At 41.9% G+C, this 12,115-nt stretch overlaps 1 protein-coding gene across 1 annotated transcript in view; it reads right to left on the minus strand.

Annotated features, from left to right (window-relative positions):
- Positions 1-12,115, minus strand: part of DOC2B (double C2 domain beta) — a 723,119-nt gene that overhangs the window by 12,632 nt on the left and 698,372 nt on the right. Inside the window, exon 7 of the mRNA XM_063456994.1 lies at positions 167-248. Within this exon, the coding sequence (XP_063313064.1) occupies positions 167-248 (82 nt within the window). The remainder of the gene's footprint in view (positions 1-166; positions 249-12,115) is intronic.

Raw genomic sequence — 12,115 nt, forward strand, 5'->3', positions numbered from 1 at the left:
GTGCCATGGATCATCCAGGCTTTTAATGATGAGTACATTTTAAGGCTTGGCTATTATCGTGTATGGCTTGAAATTTCTGCCAGTTAGACTGTGAAAGTCCTGAAGTTAGACTGTGATTTGACAAATGAATGATTTGCTTTAACAATGTCAGTATCAACACAATTACCTCATTAAACTCTGGATTTAAGGTCTTCTTTTTTACAGCTGTCTTATGTTTTGATTTTTTGTCTTCATCTGGTTTTAAGTATCTAAAACAGACAACAAGAAATATAATATAGCACACAACATACTATCAAATTAAAACACAAATAGAGAAAATATACCAATCTTGTGTTTTATTTCTGCATTTGGTCATTTGAACACAGTTAAAGCAGTTGAAAAAAAATATATTAATTTACGTTTGCTTCTGTAAATACATCTTACATATAATATTTAAAGCAACAAAGCCCTTTACAGGATACAAGTACAGATCCCCACCCAGCCAACTCAAATAATTTTGTATATAGTAGTTGTGACAAACTCCCCTTTTTAATGGAGTTTGCCATGAGTTTTTGGAGGGGGCTGCTTGCCCGCCTCCTGCCCTGTGACTATGGCCCCTGGGGGTATTGCCATTTAAAAACCCTATTTAGGTTTATGGGACTTTAATACACTCTTTCTGCCCCTTTAAAATCCTGTGGGAAAGGATCTGCCCTTTTCGGCCATTTCTATTCAGTCGAACACATTCAGCGGTGTTTGGTTGTCGAGTTCATGGAACTCAAATCGGATACGCGACGGCATGAACACCACTGAACTTCAATACTTCGACAGAAAACGAAGTGCGTTCGAATATTCAAACACCATGTTAACATTGGATATCTGCACGAATGGCTCCCGTTCGTGCATTCGAACGGAACTTAGCATTTGAAACTATTGGAAATAGACCGGCTGCACACAGCCAAATTCTGTGGAACTATTTTGGGCATGAAAGCCATGCTTGCGGTCGGTCAAATGTGACTTCCATAGAACTTTTTAACCCCTGCTCTGATCTGAGTGATTTTTTGGTATATTGGGATATAACATTTATGGGCATATGTTGTATTTTCGGGTACTTTTTGGGGTTTGTATAAATGTATGTTTTTTCTGCCTGTGGAAATTAAGTTATTCCATTAGCGAGCTTAATTATATCACAGGCAGAGAGGAGGGCTTGCTGACTGTATGTGGGAGTGTTTTGGTGTTAATTATTGTTTCTATTGGCTTTTGTAACTTTGTGTCCTGTGCTCCACAAGGTCCACGTGGGCGGTAACCTTTTGGGGAAATACTGCTTAAAAGAAGCAGCTCTAGAATTAAACCTTCAGTTCTACTTCACCTTCAATTTAGAGTCCTGTCTCTTATTGGGGGAATCTGCTACAAGGGATTGCTATGCTCTTCATGCTCCCTTGAATAATCACTAAGCTCTTGTAAGAGCTTGTTCCTGCCCTGCTTCACTCTCTGGGGAAAGAGAGGTTCACCCACTGGAACCTGGAGCCTTGTCATAGGTCCAGGGTGGGTAGGAGACGGCGAGACCCCAACCAAGCTGCAGCGGTTCGTGGGTTCTGCGGTGGTTATGGTCCCTGGTGGAGTGCTTGGAGCCCTCAAGAAGCGCTAGGAGCATCCTTCAATGGAGGTACCCAGTCGGGGTGCCAGGTGATCCGTTACAGTAGTCTATTATCTCGATTTATATCACCTGATCTCCCGAATGTAACAAAGTGAGCAACAAATTTTAAGAAAGGAAAAAGAATGGAAAATTAAATTAGAATAATTTAGTTTTCTAAGAAGATACCCTCTTTTGCTGGCTGGGGTGGCATTAGTCCCTATCAACTAGTAGGGAATGAAGGAGCAATTGTCTTTTTGCACAGATCACTCATGGAACTGTGGGATCTGTGCATTGAAGCAGGAAGTCAGAGTGATGTCACATTCTAGTGCATGATGCACATATCCTGGTGACTTGTCATTAGGAATATCAATGTGAATGTTAGACTGTAGATCCTTCTAACATTAAAAACTATGCAGAATTATTCTTCTGTGCACGTGCTAATGCAAATACCAAGAAATGCATTCTTATACTTAGTATTTTTAGATTGCTAGACTGATATTTCCATTTCCAAAATTTCCATGTTCACTCTTTTTTTTCCTCTGGACCATTGTCTTGTTTGTATTAATTCCACAGCTGCAATGGATATCAGGAAAGCGGCAGAAAAGCATTACTATAGGTGGAGGCAAGAGGTGAGCAAATGATCACTTGGTACAGAATGTTTGACACCCCCTTTGCTTCCACACCCTTTTTGATGTTACAAATTAGGAATAAGATGGGGGATACAGATAAAAAGGCAATGTTGAAAGTGAAGACATACAAATGAAGTGAGAGGACAAAAGATGAGTGTCTTTATTTTTTTTATTTTTTTTTAGGGGCTGACTTAAACTCTGTGTTATAATAAAATATTGACAATTTGCAGCCACAGAACTGAATATAGAATAACTTATTCAAGCACAATCTTAAATATTTTTTATTAATGTATATTCTGGAGCACACTAAATAAAGCAGCTGTATAATTGAAATTTTATAGATGGAGTACGTAACATACCTTGCGCTCACATAATCAAATCAGTTTGCATTGCTCAGATTCTATTTGCAGAAACAATATACAATCTCATGTATATCTTCATTTCTATCTCAAAGTTATCTTATATTGATATGACACCTACTATAAACCTCTTTAGTCTAATAAACTATGCAATTATGTAGGAAAAATGAAATCTCAATTAAAAGCCAATGTACAGAGTCAATTTACTCAAAATGTATGGTAATTATTATACAATCCTCACACAATTTACAAAGTGATTATTAAATACAACAATCTCTGTTAACTCTTTCATGACCAGAGTATAATGCTGACAAAAGGATTTTTTTATCTTGCAATATGTACTAGAATATCCTATGCATATGTTGGCATGATAAATACAATAGCAAAATTGTATTTAAATTGTTAAACAATCTAAATTATAACTATGCCCTGTATAGTACACACTGTGAGCTGGTAACATATGTAATAAATCAGCAATATTACAGCAATCACATTCTAAATCACACCATTTCCCTTCACTTTTATATTTCAATGAAGTATAAATTCAAATATTTTCAAGCTGGGAAGGGTGGATGGAAGGGACTGCCAGGTACCCTAAGAGATCATTTGTAGTATATGATCCTTCATTTATAAGGCTTCAGGTCACCGTATCAGAGAACACATTTGAGTTACAATTTTGTAACACTGATGATTAACTGTCACGGAAATCTACTATCAGCTAAATCTTACTATAATGTTTTATGATGAACTGAACATTGAAGAGTGTATGTAAAAAAAAGTTATTTGTGTGAAGACTATTTTAACCCCTTAAGGACACATGACATGTGTGACATGTCATGATTCCCTTTTATTCCAGAAGTTTGGTCCTTAAGGGGTAGAGATGCAGAGTGTGTGAAAGAATGAGTTCTGCTCCTGTGCGTCTCACTATCAAACATGACTACTAGCTCTATTATGCTTGCAAATGGGTACTAAACTTTTGTTATTAAATAAAGCCTCATTGCAGATGGCACTTTCATTGTAAAATATACTCAGACATACCATTCCTGATTTGAAACTGCACTGCAACAATCAACCAATAGAGGTCAGCCATGCTGCATAAAGTAATCGGAAATATAATCCCAACATTCACACCACTCTGTGCATTGAATGAAATAATTGAGCTTCACAGTTACTATTGATGGCCAGCAGAGACCAAGCCAGAGCGTCAAACAAACTTTAGTAAAATATGAATAATACACATGTTGTCTAACATAATGGAAACATGTAATTACTAAACTAGAAAGCAAGATACAGTACGCATAATTATGCACCGCAGACACATATCACACATAATAAATAGTACATGTTTAAAATAATAATACTAATTATTATTATTTATAAAGCGCCAACAAATTCCACAGTGCTGTACAATGGGTGGACTAATAGACATGTCGTTGTAACCAGACAAGTTGGACACACAGGGACAGAGGGGTTGAGGGCCCTGTTCAATGAGCTTACATGCTAGAGAGAGTTGGGGTATAGTGACACAAAAGGTAAGAGTAGGTTGCTGGTATAGTACTCACTGAGGGCTTTTGAGATGGAAGCGGCATTATTTGGCAATCGACTGGACATGAGGGGTGAAGGAGAGGTTGGAGTCAAAGAGAACACCTGCGAGGTAGAGCTGATGGTAGTGCCATTGACTTGAAGGGCGAGGGAGGATAGACCTGAGGTTCTATTTTGGATAGGTTAAGGTTAAGGAAGTGAGTAGCCATCCAGTTAGCCCTAGGTTTTTCTTTTCTAAGGAAACATGCCCGTGATGTTATTACATAGTTACATAGCTGAAAAGAGACTTGCGTCCATCAAGTTCAGCCTTCCTCACATATGTTTTTTGCTGTTGATCCAAAAGAAGGCAAAAAACCCAGTTTGAAGCACTTCCAATTTTGCAACAAGCTAGGAAAAAAATTCCTTCTTGACCCCAGAATGGCAGTCAGATTTATCCTTAGATCAAGCAGTTATTACCCTACATTGAAAGATTATATCCTTGAATATTCTGTTTTTTGCAAGTATGCATCTAGTAGCTGTTTGAACATCTGTATGGACTCTGATAAAACCACTTCTTCAGGCTGAGAATTCCACATCCTGATTGTTCTTACAGTAAAAAAACCTTTCCTTTGCCTTAGACGAAATCTTCTTTCTTCTAGTCTAAACGCATGACCCCATGTCCTATGTAAAGTCCGGTTTGTGAATAGATTTCCACACAATGGTTTGTATTGGCCTTGAATATATTTGTATAATGTTATCATATCCCCTCTCAGGTGACGTTTTTCTAAACTAAATAGGTTTAAATTTGTTAACCTTTCTTCCATTCCTTTTATTAATTTTGTAGCCCGCCTCTGCACTTTTTCTAGTGCCATAATATCCTTCTTTAGAACAGGTGCCCAAAATTGCACAGCATATTCAATGTGTGGTCTTACCAGTGATTTATAAAGAGGCAAAATGATATTCTCATCCCGAGAATGAATGCCCTTTTTCATGCATGACAATACCCTACTGGCCTTGGCCACTGCTGATTGAAATTGCACATTGTTGCATAGTTTGTTGTCTATAACAATTCCCAAGTCCTTTTCGTGTGTTGTTATCCCTAATTCACTTCCATTCCTATTCTTTACGCCGAAGTGCATAACTTTGCATTTTTCAACATTAAATTTCATCTGCCATTTGAGTGCCCAGTCCTCCAGTCTATCTAAATCCCTCTGCAGCAAAGTAATATCTTGCTCACATTGTATTATTTTACAAAGTTTTGTGTCATCTGCAAACACTGAAACATGACTTTCAATGCTGTCTTCAAGATCATTTATAAACATGTTAAATAGAAGGGGTCCCAGAACAGACCCCTGAGGGACACCACTTGCCACCTCTGTCCAGCTTGAAAATTTACCATTAACGACAACTCTTTGTACTCTGTTTTTAAGCCAATGTTCTACCCAAGAACGAGCATTTTCATCTAGACCGATTTCCTTGAGTTTGAACACTAATCTTCTGTGTGGAACTGTATCAAATGCATTGGCAAAGTCCAAATAGATCACATCCACTGCAACACCCTGATCTATACTTCTACTTACTTATTCTTAGATACACTTTTTTTTTTCTTTGCCAAGAAGCCACATGATCTCACGCAATGCTCCATCCTTCCTTCCTTGATTCCCTGTTTACTCTCTGTAGGGTTTTCTTGTCATTAAACACTGTTTCTAATGGTTTTCCCCTTCATCACCACACTTTACCTTGCTCTTTTCCCCTCCATTAGCAAAGTCACCATACTGTAGGGTTTTCCCCTCATTTCCACAACATCTTATACAGTTGTTTCCCCTTCATTGCCACAGTGCATGAGACGGGTTTTCTCCTACCTTGCCACTCTGCCACCTACTGGTATTTTTGCCTTCATTGCCACACTTTCACAGGTTTTTCTTTCGTTGCTACACTGTCCTTTCCATGCAACATTGCCCTGCTTGTTTCTTCTCCTTCATTTTCCCACTACACTTACCAAGCTATTTTCTCACTTTCATTTAAAGACATTTATTTTGCACATGAGAATAAAGACATTTCCAGAAACTCAATAACATGTCAGTATATCTAGAGAAAAAAACATTTTTCAGTAAAGCATGAGCGTGACTGCAGCACATTGTATCTTATACAAAACTATATGAGGTCCGATACCAATATATTATAACTGCACAATATTTTTACCATCCAAGAACATCTCATAACATGTTTATGTGACAACCATTTTTGTACATTCCTTCCACCATACCTCAGCAGTAGAGATGTCGCGAACATAAAATTTTCCGTTCACGAACGGCGAACGCGAATTTCTGCAAATGTTCGCAAACGGGCGAACCGAGCGAACCGCCATAGACTTCAATAGGCAGGCGAATTTCTGGCCACAATAGTGATGGAAAAGTTGTTTTAAGGGGACTAACACCTGGACAGTGGCATGCCGGAGGGGGATCCATGGCAAAACTCCCATGGAAAATTACATAGTTGATGCAGAGTCTGGTTTTAATCCATAAAGGGCATAAATCACCTAACATTCCTAAATTGTTTGGAATAACGTGCTTTAAAACATCAGGTATGATGTTGTATCAATCAGGTAGTGTAAGGGTTACGCCCGCTTCACAGTGACAGACCAAACTCCCTGTTTAACGCACCGCAAAAAAACGCAAACAGCCCATTTGCACAACCGCAAACTACCCATTTGCAAAAGGCTGGATACCAAGCTAGCCATGTCCCGTTCCTTGTCCTCACTGATGTCATTGAAGGCTTTGCAGACCAGGTATCAGTGGTCAGATGGACCCTTGCCCCAACACTGTGTGCCAGACATGCCATTACTTGCCTTTTGTGCAAAGAAATTTCATCCGGGTACCTTCCACTTCGGTGTCCCAATAGCTACAAATTTTTGGAACGCCTCAGACTCCACCAGCTTGTATGGTAAAAGCTGGCAGGCTAAGAGTTCAGACAAGCCAGCTGTCAGATGCCGGGCAAGGGGGTGACTTTGTGACATTGGCTTCTTACGCTCAAACATGTCCTTGACAGACACCTGACTGTGGGCAGATGAGCAGGAACTGCTCAAGGCGAGAGACGGAGTGGCGGATGGTTGAGAGGGGGCAAGGAGGACAGCAGTGGTTGACGTGCCTGAAGATGCTGGACCAGGAGGAGGATGGCGGCTTTGAGTTTGTGTGCTGCTTGTACTCATGTGTTGATCCCATAGGTGTTTGTGATGTGCGATCATGTGCCTTCGCAAAGCAGTTGTACCTAGGTGGGTGTTGGACTTCCCACGACTCAGTTTCTTTTGGCACAGGTTGCAAATGGCATCGCTGTTGTCAGAGGCAGACACACAAAAAAATGCCACACTGCTGAGCTCTGCAATGACGGCATTCTGGTTGTGGCAGCATGCGTTGATTGGCGTGCTGTCTGACCCACCCCGGGTGCCGATGCATGCTGTCTGACTGTGCCACTAGCTCCTTGCGACGACCTCCCCCTGCTTCCAACTCGTTTCCTCCTCCTCTCTGTCTCCCCATCTGAGCTTTCCCCCTGTTCTTCTTCTCTTCTAGCGGGCACCCACGTGACATCCACGGACGCATCGTCATCATCAACCGCTTCACTTGTATCTGACAACTCAGCAAAGGAAGCAGCAGCGGGTACAACATCATCATCATCACACCGTACGTCCATGTGTGTAATGCTGCCTGACTGAGACATATCCCTGTTATCTACATCCTCTGGCAATAATGGTTGCGCATCACTCATTTCTTCCAACTGATGTGTAAATAACTCCTCTGACAGATCAAGTGAAGCGGCTGTGGTGCTAGTGTTTGTGGTGGCGGCAGGCGGGCGAGTAGTAACTTGAGAGGTGCCCGAAGCTAAGCTGGAGGAGGATGGTGCGTCAAGGTTCCGAGCGGAAGCTGTAGAAGATTGGGTGTCCTGTGTTAGCCAGTAAACTATGTCCTCAGAACTTTTCGAGTTCAGGGTACGTGGCCTCTGAACACTGGGCATTATTCTAGGGCCAAAGGGAATCACAGCACCACGACCACGACGGCCCCTGCGGGATGGCCTGCCTCTGCCTGTCATTTTTTTTCCGATTAGTGGTACTATGCGTGCAAGCTACTGTGACAACAGATATGAGTGGCACTGTGCACTGGCAGAAGTTGGCAGAGTAGATGCTGTAGGCCTGACACACACGCTTGCAGACAACTAACTGCTATTCAATCTATTACAGTCAAAATTGCATTTTTTTTTTTAAATGTACACTACTGTTACACCAGATATGAGTTGCACTGGTGTGACACTGTGCCCTGGCAGGCCCTGAAACGCACACGTGTGAAGGAAACTGACTGCTATTATTTCACTGTCAAATTTCTAGTTTTTTTTTTTTAAATGTACACTACTGTCACACCAGATATGAGTTGCACTGGTGTGACACTGTGCCCTGGCAGGCCCTGAAAAGCACACGTGTGAAGGAAACTGACTGCTATTATATTACAGTCAAAAAAGTTTTTTTTTAATTTTAAATGCAAGCTATTGTGACACCAGATATGAGTGGCGGCACTGGGCAAGTGGGCACAGTATACGCTGTGAGCCTGACACACATGCTGGCAGGCAGGCAACTGCAATTAGATTACACAGGAAAAAAATAAATAAAGCAGACTGATGTTCTAGCCCTAAAAATGGCTTTTTGGGGTGCTGTCCTTACAGCAGAGATCAGATGAGTCCTTCATGAATGTAGTGGACACTGAATACACTAGCCTAACTATCGATTTCCCTATTAAATCAGCAGCAGCTACACTGTCCCTCCTCTCACTAAGAATGCAGCTTCCAGGGGGCGGGGCCTAGCTGTCATGGAGGAAAGACACACTTCGTGTGAGCTCCCTTAATATCTCACTTTAAGCAGCTATCAACAAGCAAATTTTACCCCAGAAGGGGATGACCCAGCAATGTTGCTCCTACCTGACCGACCCGACATGCTTAATAGCGGTCAGCAACTCGACAGAGTCTTACCTCCGCGTGTCAAGTGCGGCCTGGTGCTCACCGGGCGGGAGAGGCGGCCGATCTCCCGATCCTGGGATGCCCAGGAGCAGCTACTTCCCAGAAGGAGCTCTGTTACCCCCCCTCGGACCGGTGGGGGTTATCCCGGTCCACCCCTGAGAGGCTGTCTGGAGCTAATGGACGCACAGAGCACAGCCGCCCAGGCTGACATACTCATCTCCGACTCTCCCAATATGGCGGCAGCCGCATGTCCTCCTGGTACCAGCAAAGCATGGCAGGATATTGAGTCTAAGCTGGACAGACTCTTTAATCAATTTTGGAAGCAAATAACAAGCAGGAAGCCCCAACAAGCTCCACCACAGCCCCAACAAGCTCCACCACAGCTAAGCGAAGCAGTCCCCAATAAAATCCACCAATGCAAAAGGCGTCAAAGACGGGACTGGAGGCACAAACAGAAATGCAGAGCCTGCCCCACATCAAGCACTCGCCTCCACCTTAAGCCACCACAATCCCGTACCGGACGTGAAGCACCACCGGGACAGATCCGACCACCCGACAAAACAAGCTTCCACCACCTCAAGCCGCGAACCCAGCACTCAGCCAGAGACTTGCCTTTGTTGTTCCAGGTATCAGGGACTCCCAGGGTCTGCACCTGGCACCCAGAAGGGATCAGATGAGCACAAGCAGTAAACAGCAGCCTGCCAGGCATGTCCCACTATAGCCGATCCTCCACACCATGCCTTTGATCACATGAACTGCTCTCTGCACATTAACTAATCGTAAAGTAGCAAGCGTTTAAACATGTCATTATTTCACCTCCTAAAGAGTTTATTGTCGTAGTTCCTTACATGCCTTTACCTTAACCGTTCATGTATTATGTTATTCACTAGTCTCATCTCATGGGGCGACTCACACTTGATTTATAACTAGTGGTGGAGCTGCTGATATAAATACACAGTTGATAACGTGCAAGCTACACCCTAAACATGACAGCCATCTTTCACAACAATGTACTGCTATATACTCATACCCTCAGTGCAACTAGCCATGATATACACACGTTCAGCCTAGCATGCTCAAATATAACACACTTCTGTCTAAAAAATAAATAAAAAAAATAATAAAAAGAATGCAGCTTCCGAATGAATCTAAAATGGATGCTGTCCAGGAGGTGGGAGGGTCTGGGAGGGAGGGTCTGCTGCTGATTGGCTGGAATGTGTCTGCTGACTGTTAGGTACAGGGTAAAAGTTTACTCAATGATGACGAATAGGGGGCGGACCGAACATCGCATATGTTCGCCATCCTTGGCGATCGTGAACAAGCTATGTTCCCTGGGAACTATTCGCCAGCGAACTAATCGGGACATCTCTACTCAGCAGTATATGTAGGAAACAGAAGCAGCATTTTAAGTGAAAACAGTAACATTTTAATATATCAGAGTCAATAACAGTGTTCATCTCAGTATACAAAAAATATTTCACAAATGTAATTTGCCACAAAATATATATATATATATATATATATATATATATACATATATATATATATATATACACATATATATATATATATAAAGAGAGAAAGAGAGAGAGAGAGCGCGCACAAATCCATTCACCTTGTGCTGTTTGGAAACTTCATACATACGCCTGCTGCCTGCAAAATTACTGCATTCTGGCGCCATTGATGCACGCATGCTGGAATACACCTTTCTCTGCCATATGGCCTGAATATACCATGTACTGTTAATAGTATAATCTTTAGTGCTGCATATCCACTGTTTGTTCATTTGTCCCTTACTATAATTGATTCACCTATGTTAGTATCCCCTACTGGATACATTATTTTGAGAATCTGTCATTTGATGTTGTTTTGATAAGATTCATTGCATAATAAAGCAAGCTCAAGCACTTTATGTGTGTGGAGTTTTTCTAAAATACTTTTGATTAGTCATAATGATGTGATCTGTATACTAAGCAGTAGAATTTGATGACAGGACAATTCGACCATAATATATAGTAGGTTCCACTAGTTGGTAAACTCTAGACTCAACCCAGTGGGCATTTATTCTAACTCTGCAATATGAGTAAAATAAGCAAACTTAGCTCACTGTACATTTACTGTTTAGTGAATATATTAGAATAGATCTGTGCTCCTTATTTCATGATTAACTAGATGCTGTTACACATTCAGTGGTACAGGGCAAACCGTTCAAATAGAATAAACAGAATATTACTTTACACTGATTTTAGCAACTATCTTTCTCAAAATTCTGAAACCGGGGGCGTGGCTACGGACCGCATGGAGACAGTCGCATAAGCAGTGAGCTCCACCGGATCGAGGGCTTCACAGCGTGTTTTTGCAGCAAATCGGCCACGCAAAACGGCCCCACCAGAAGCAGAATACACATTAACCACGATGGCTACGAAAACGCAAAAAAAAAATGAAACAAAAGACGATCGAATCACACTTAAACATGCAGCAAATAACTCCCATGCGAATCCAAGATGGCGCCGGAGACACCAGATCGCCCACACCAGACCCTGAGGTAGGAGACAGCCAAAGCAGCCTTGACAGCACTGTCATAGCCCCTGTCATAACCCCTGCCACTGATGCATCAATCATCACTATGCTAGACAAACTTAAAACAGCACTATGTTCTGACCTACACAAAATGGCGTCAGATATCAGAGCTGACATCCAGGCACTGGGGGACAGGACAGCACACCTAGAAGAAAAAACTGAGGGGATCCTGGAAGCACACAATGACCTGGCTGAGGCACATGTGGCACTAGAGAACAAGGTCAGATACCTAGAGGGGAAAATAGCAGACAATGAGGACCGTGATAGGAGAAACAACATTAGGATCCGTGGAATACCAGAAAGTGTGGGACCTAATGACCTAACACGATTTGTACAGACACTGTTTAAAGCTATGATCCCATCATTGACAGAGGCTGATCTCTGCCTGGATAGAACACATAGGTTGCCCAAACCGA

Source organism: Pelobates fuscus, chromosome 1 (assembly GCF_036172605.1).
Source record: "Pelobates fuscus isolate aPelFus1 chromosome 1, aPelFus1.pri, whole genome shotgun sequence".
Taxonomy (NCBI): Eukaryota; Metazoa; Chordata; class Amphibia; order Anura; family Pelobatidae; genus Pelobates; species Pelobates fuscus.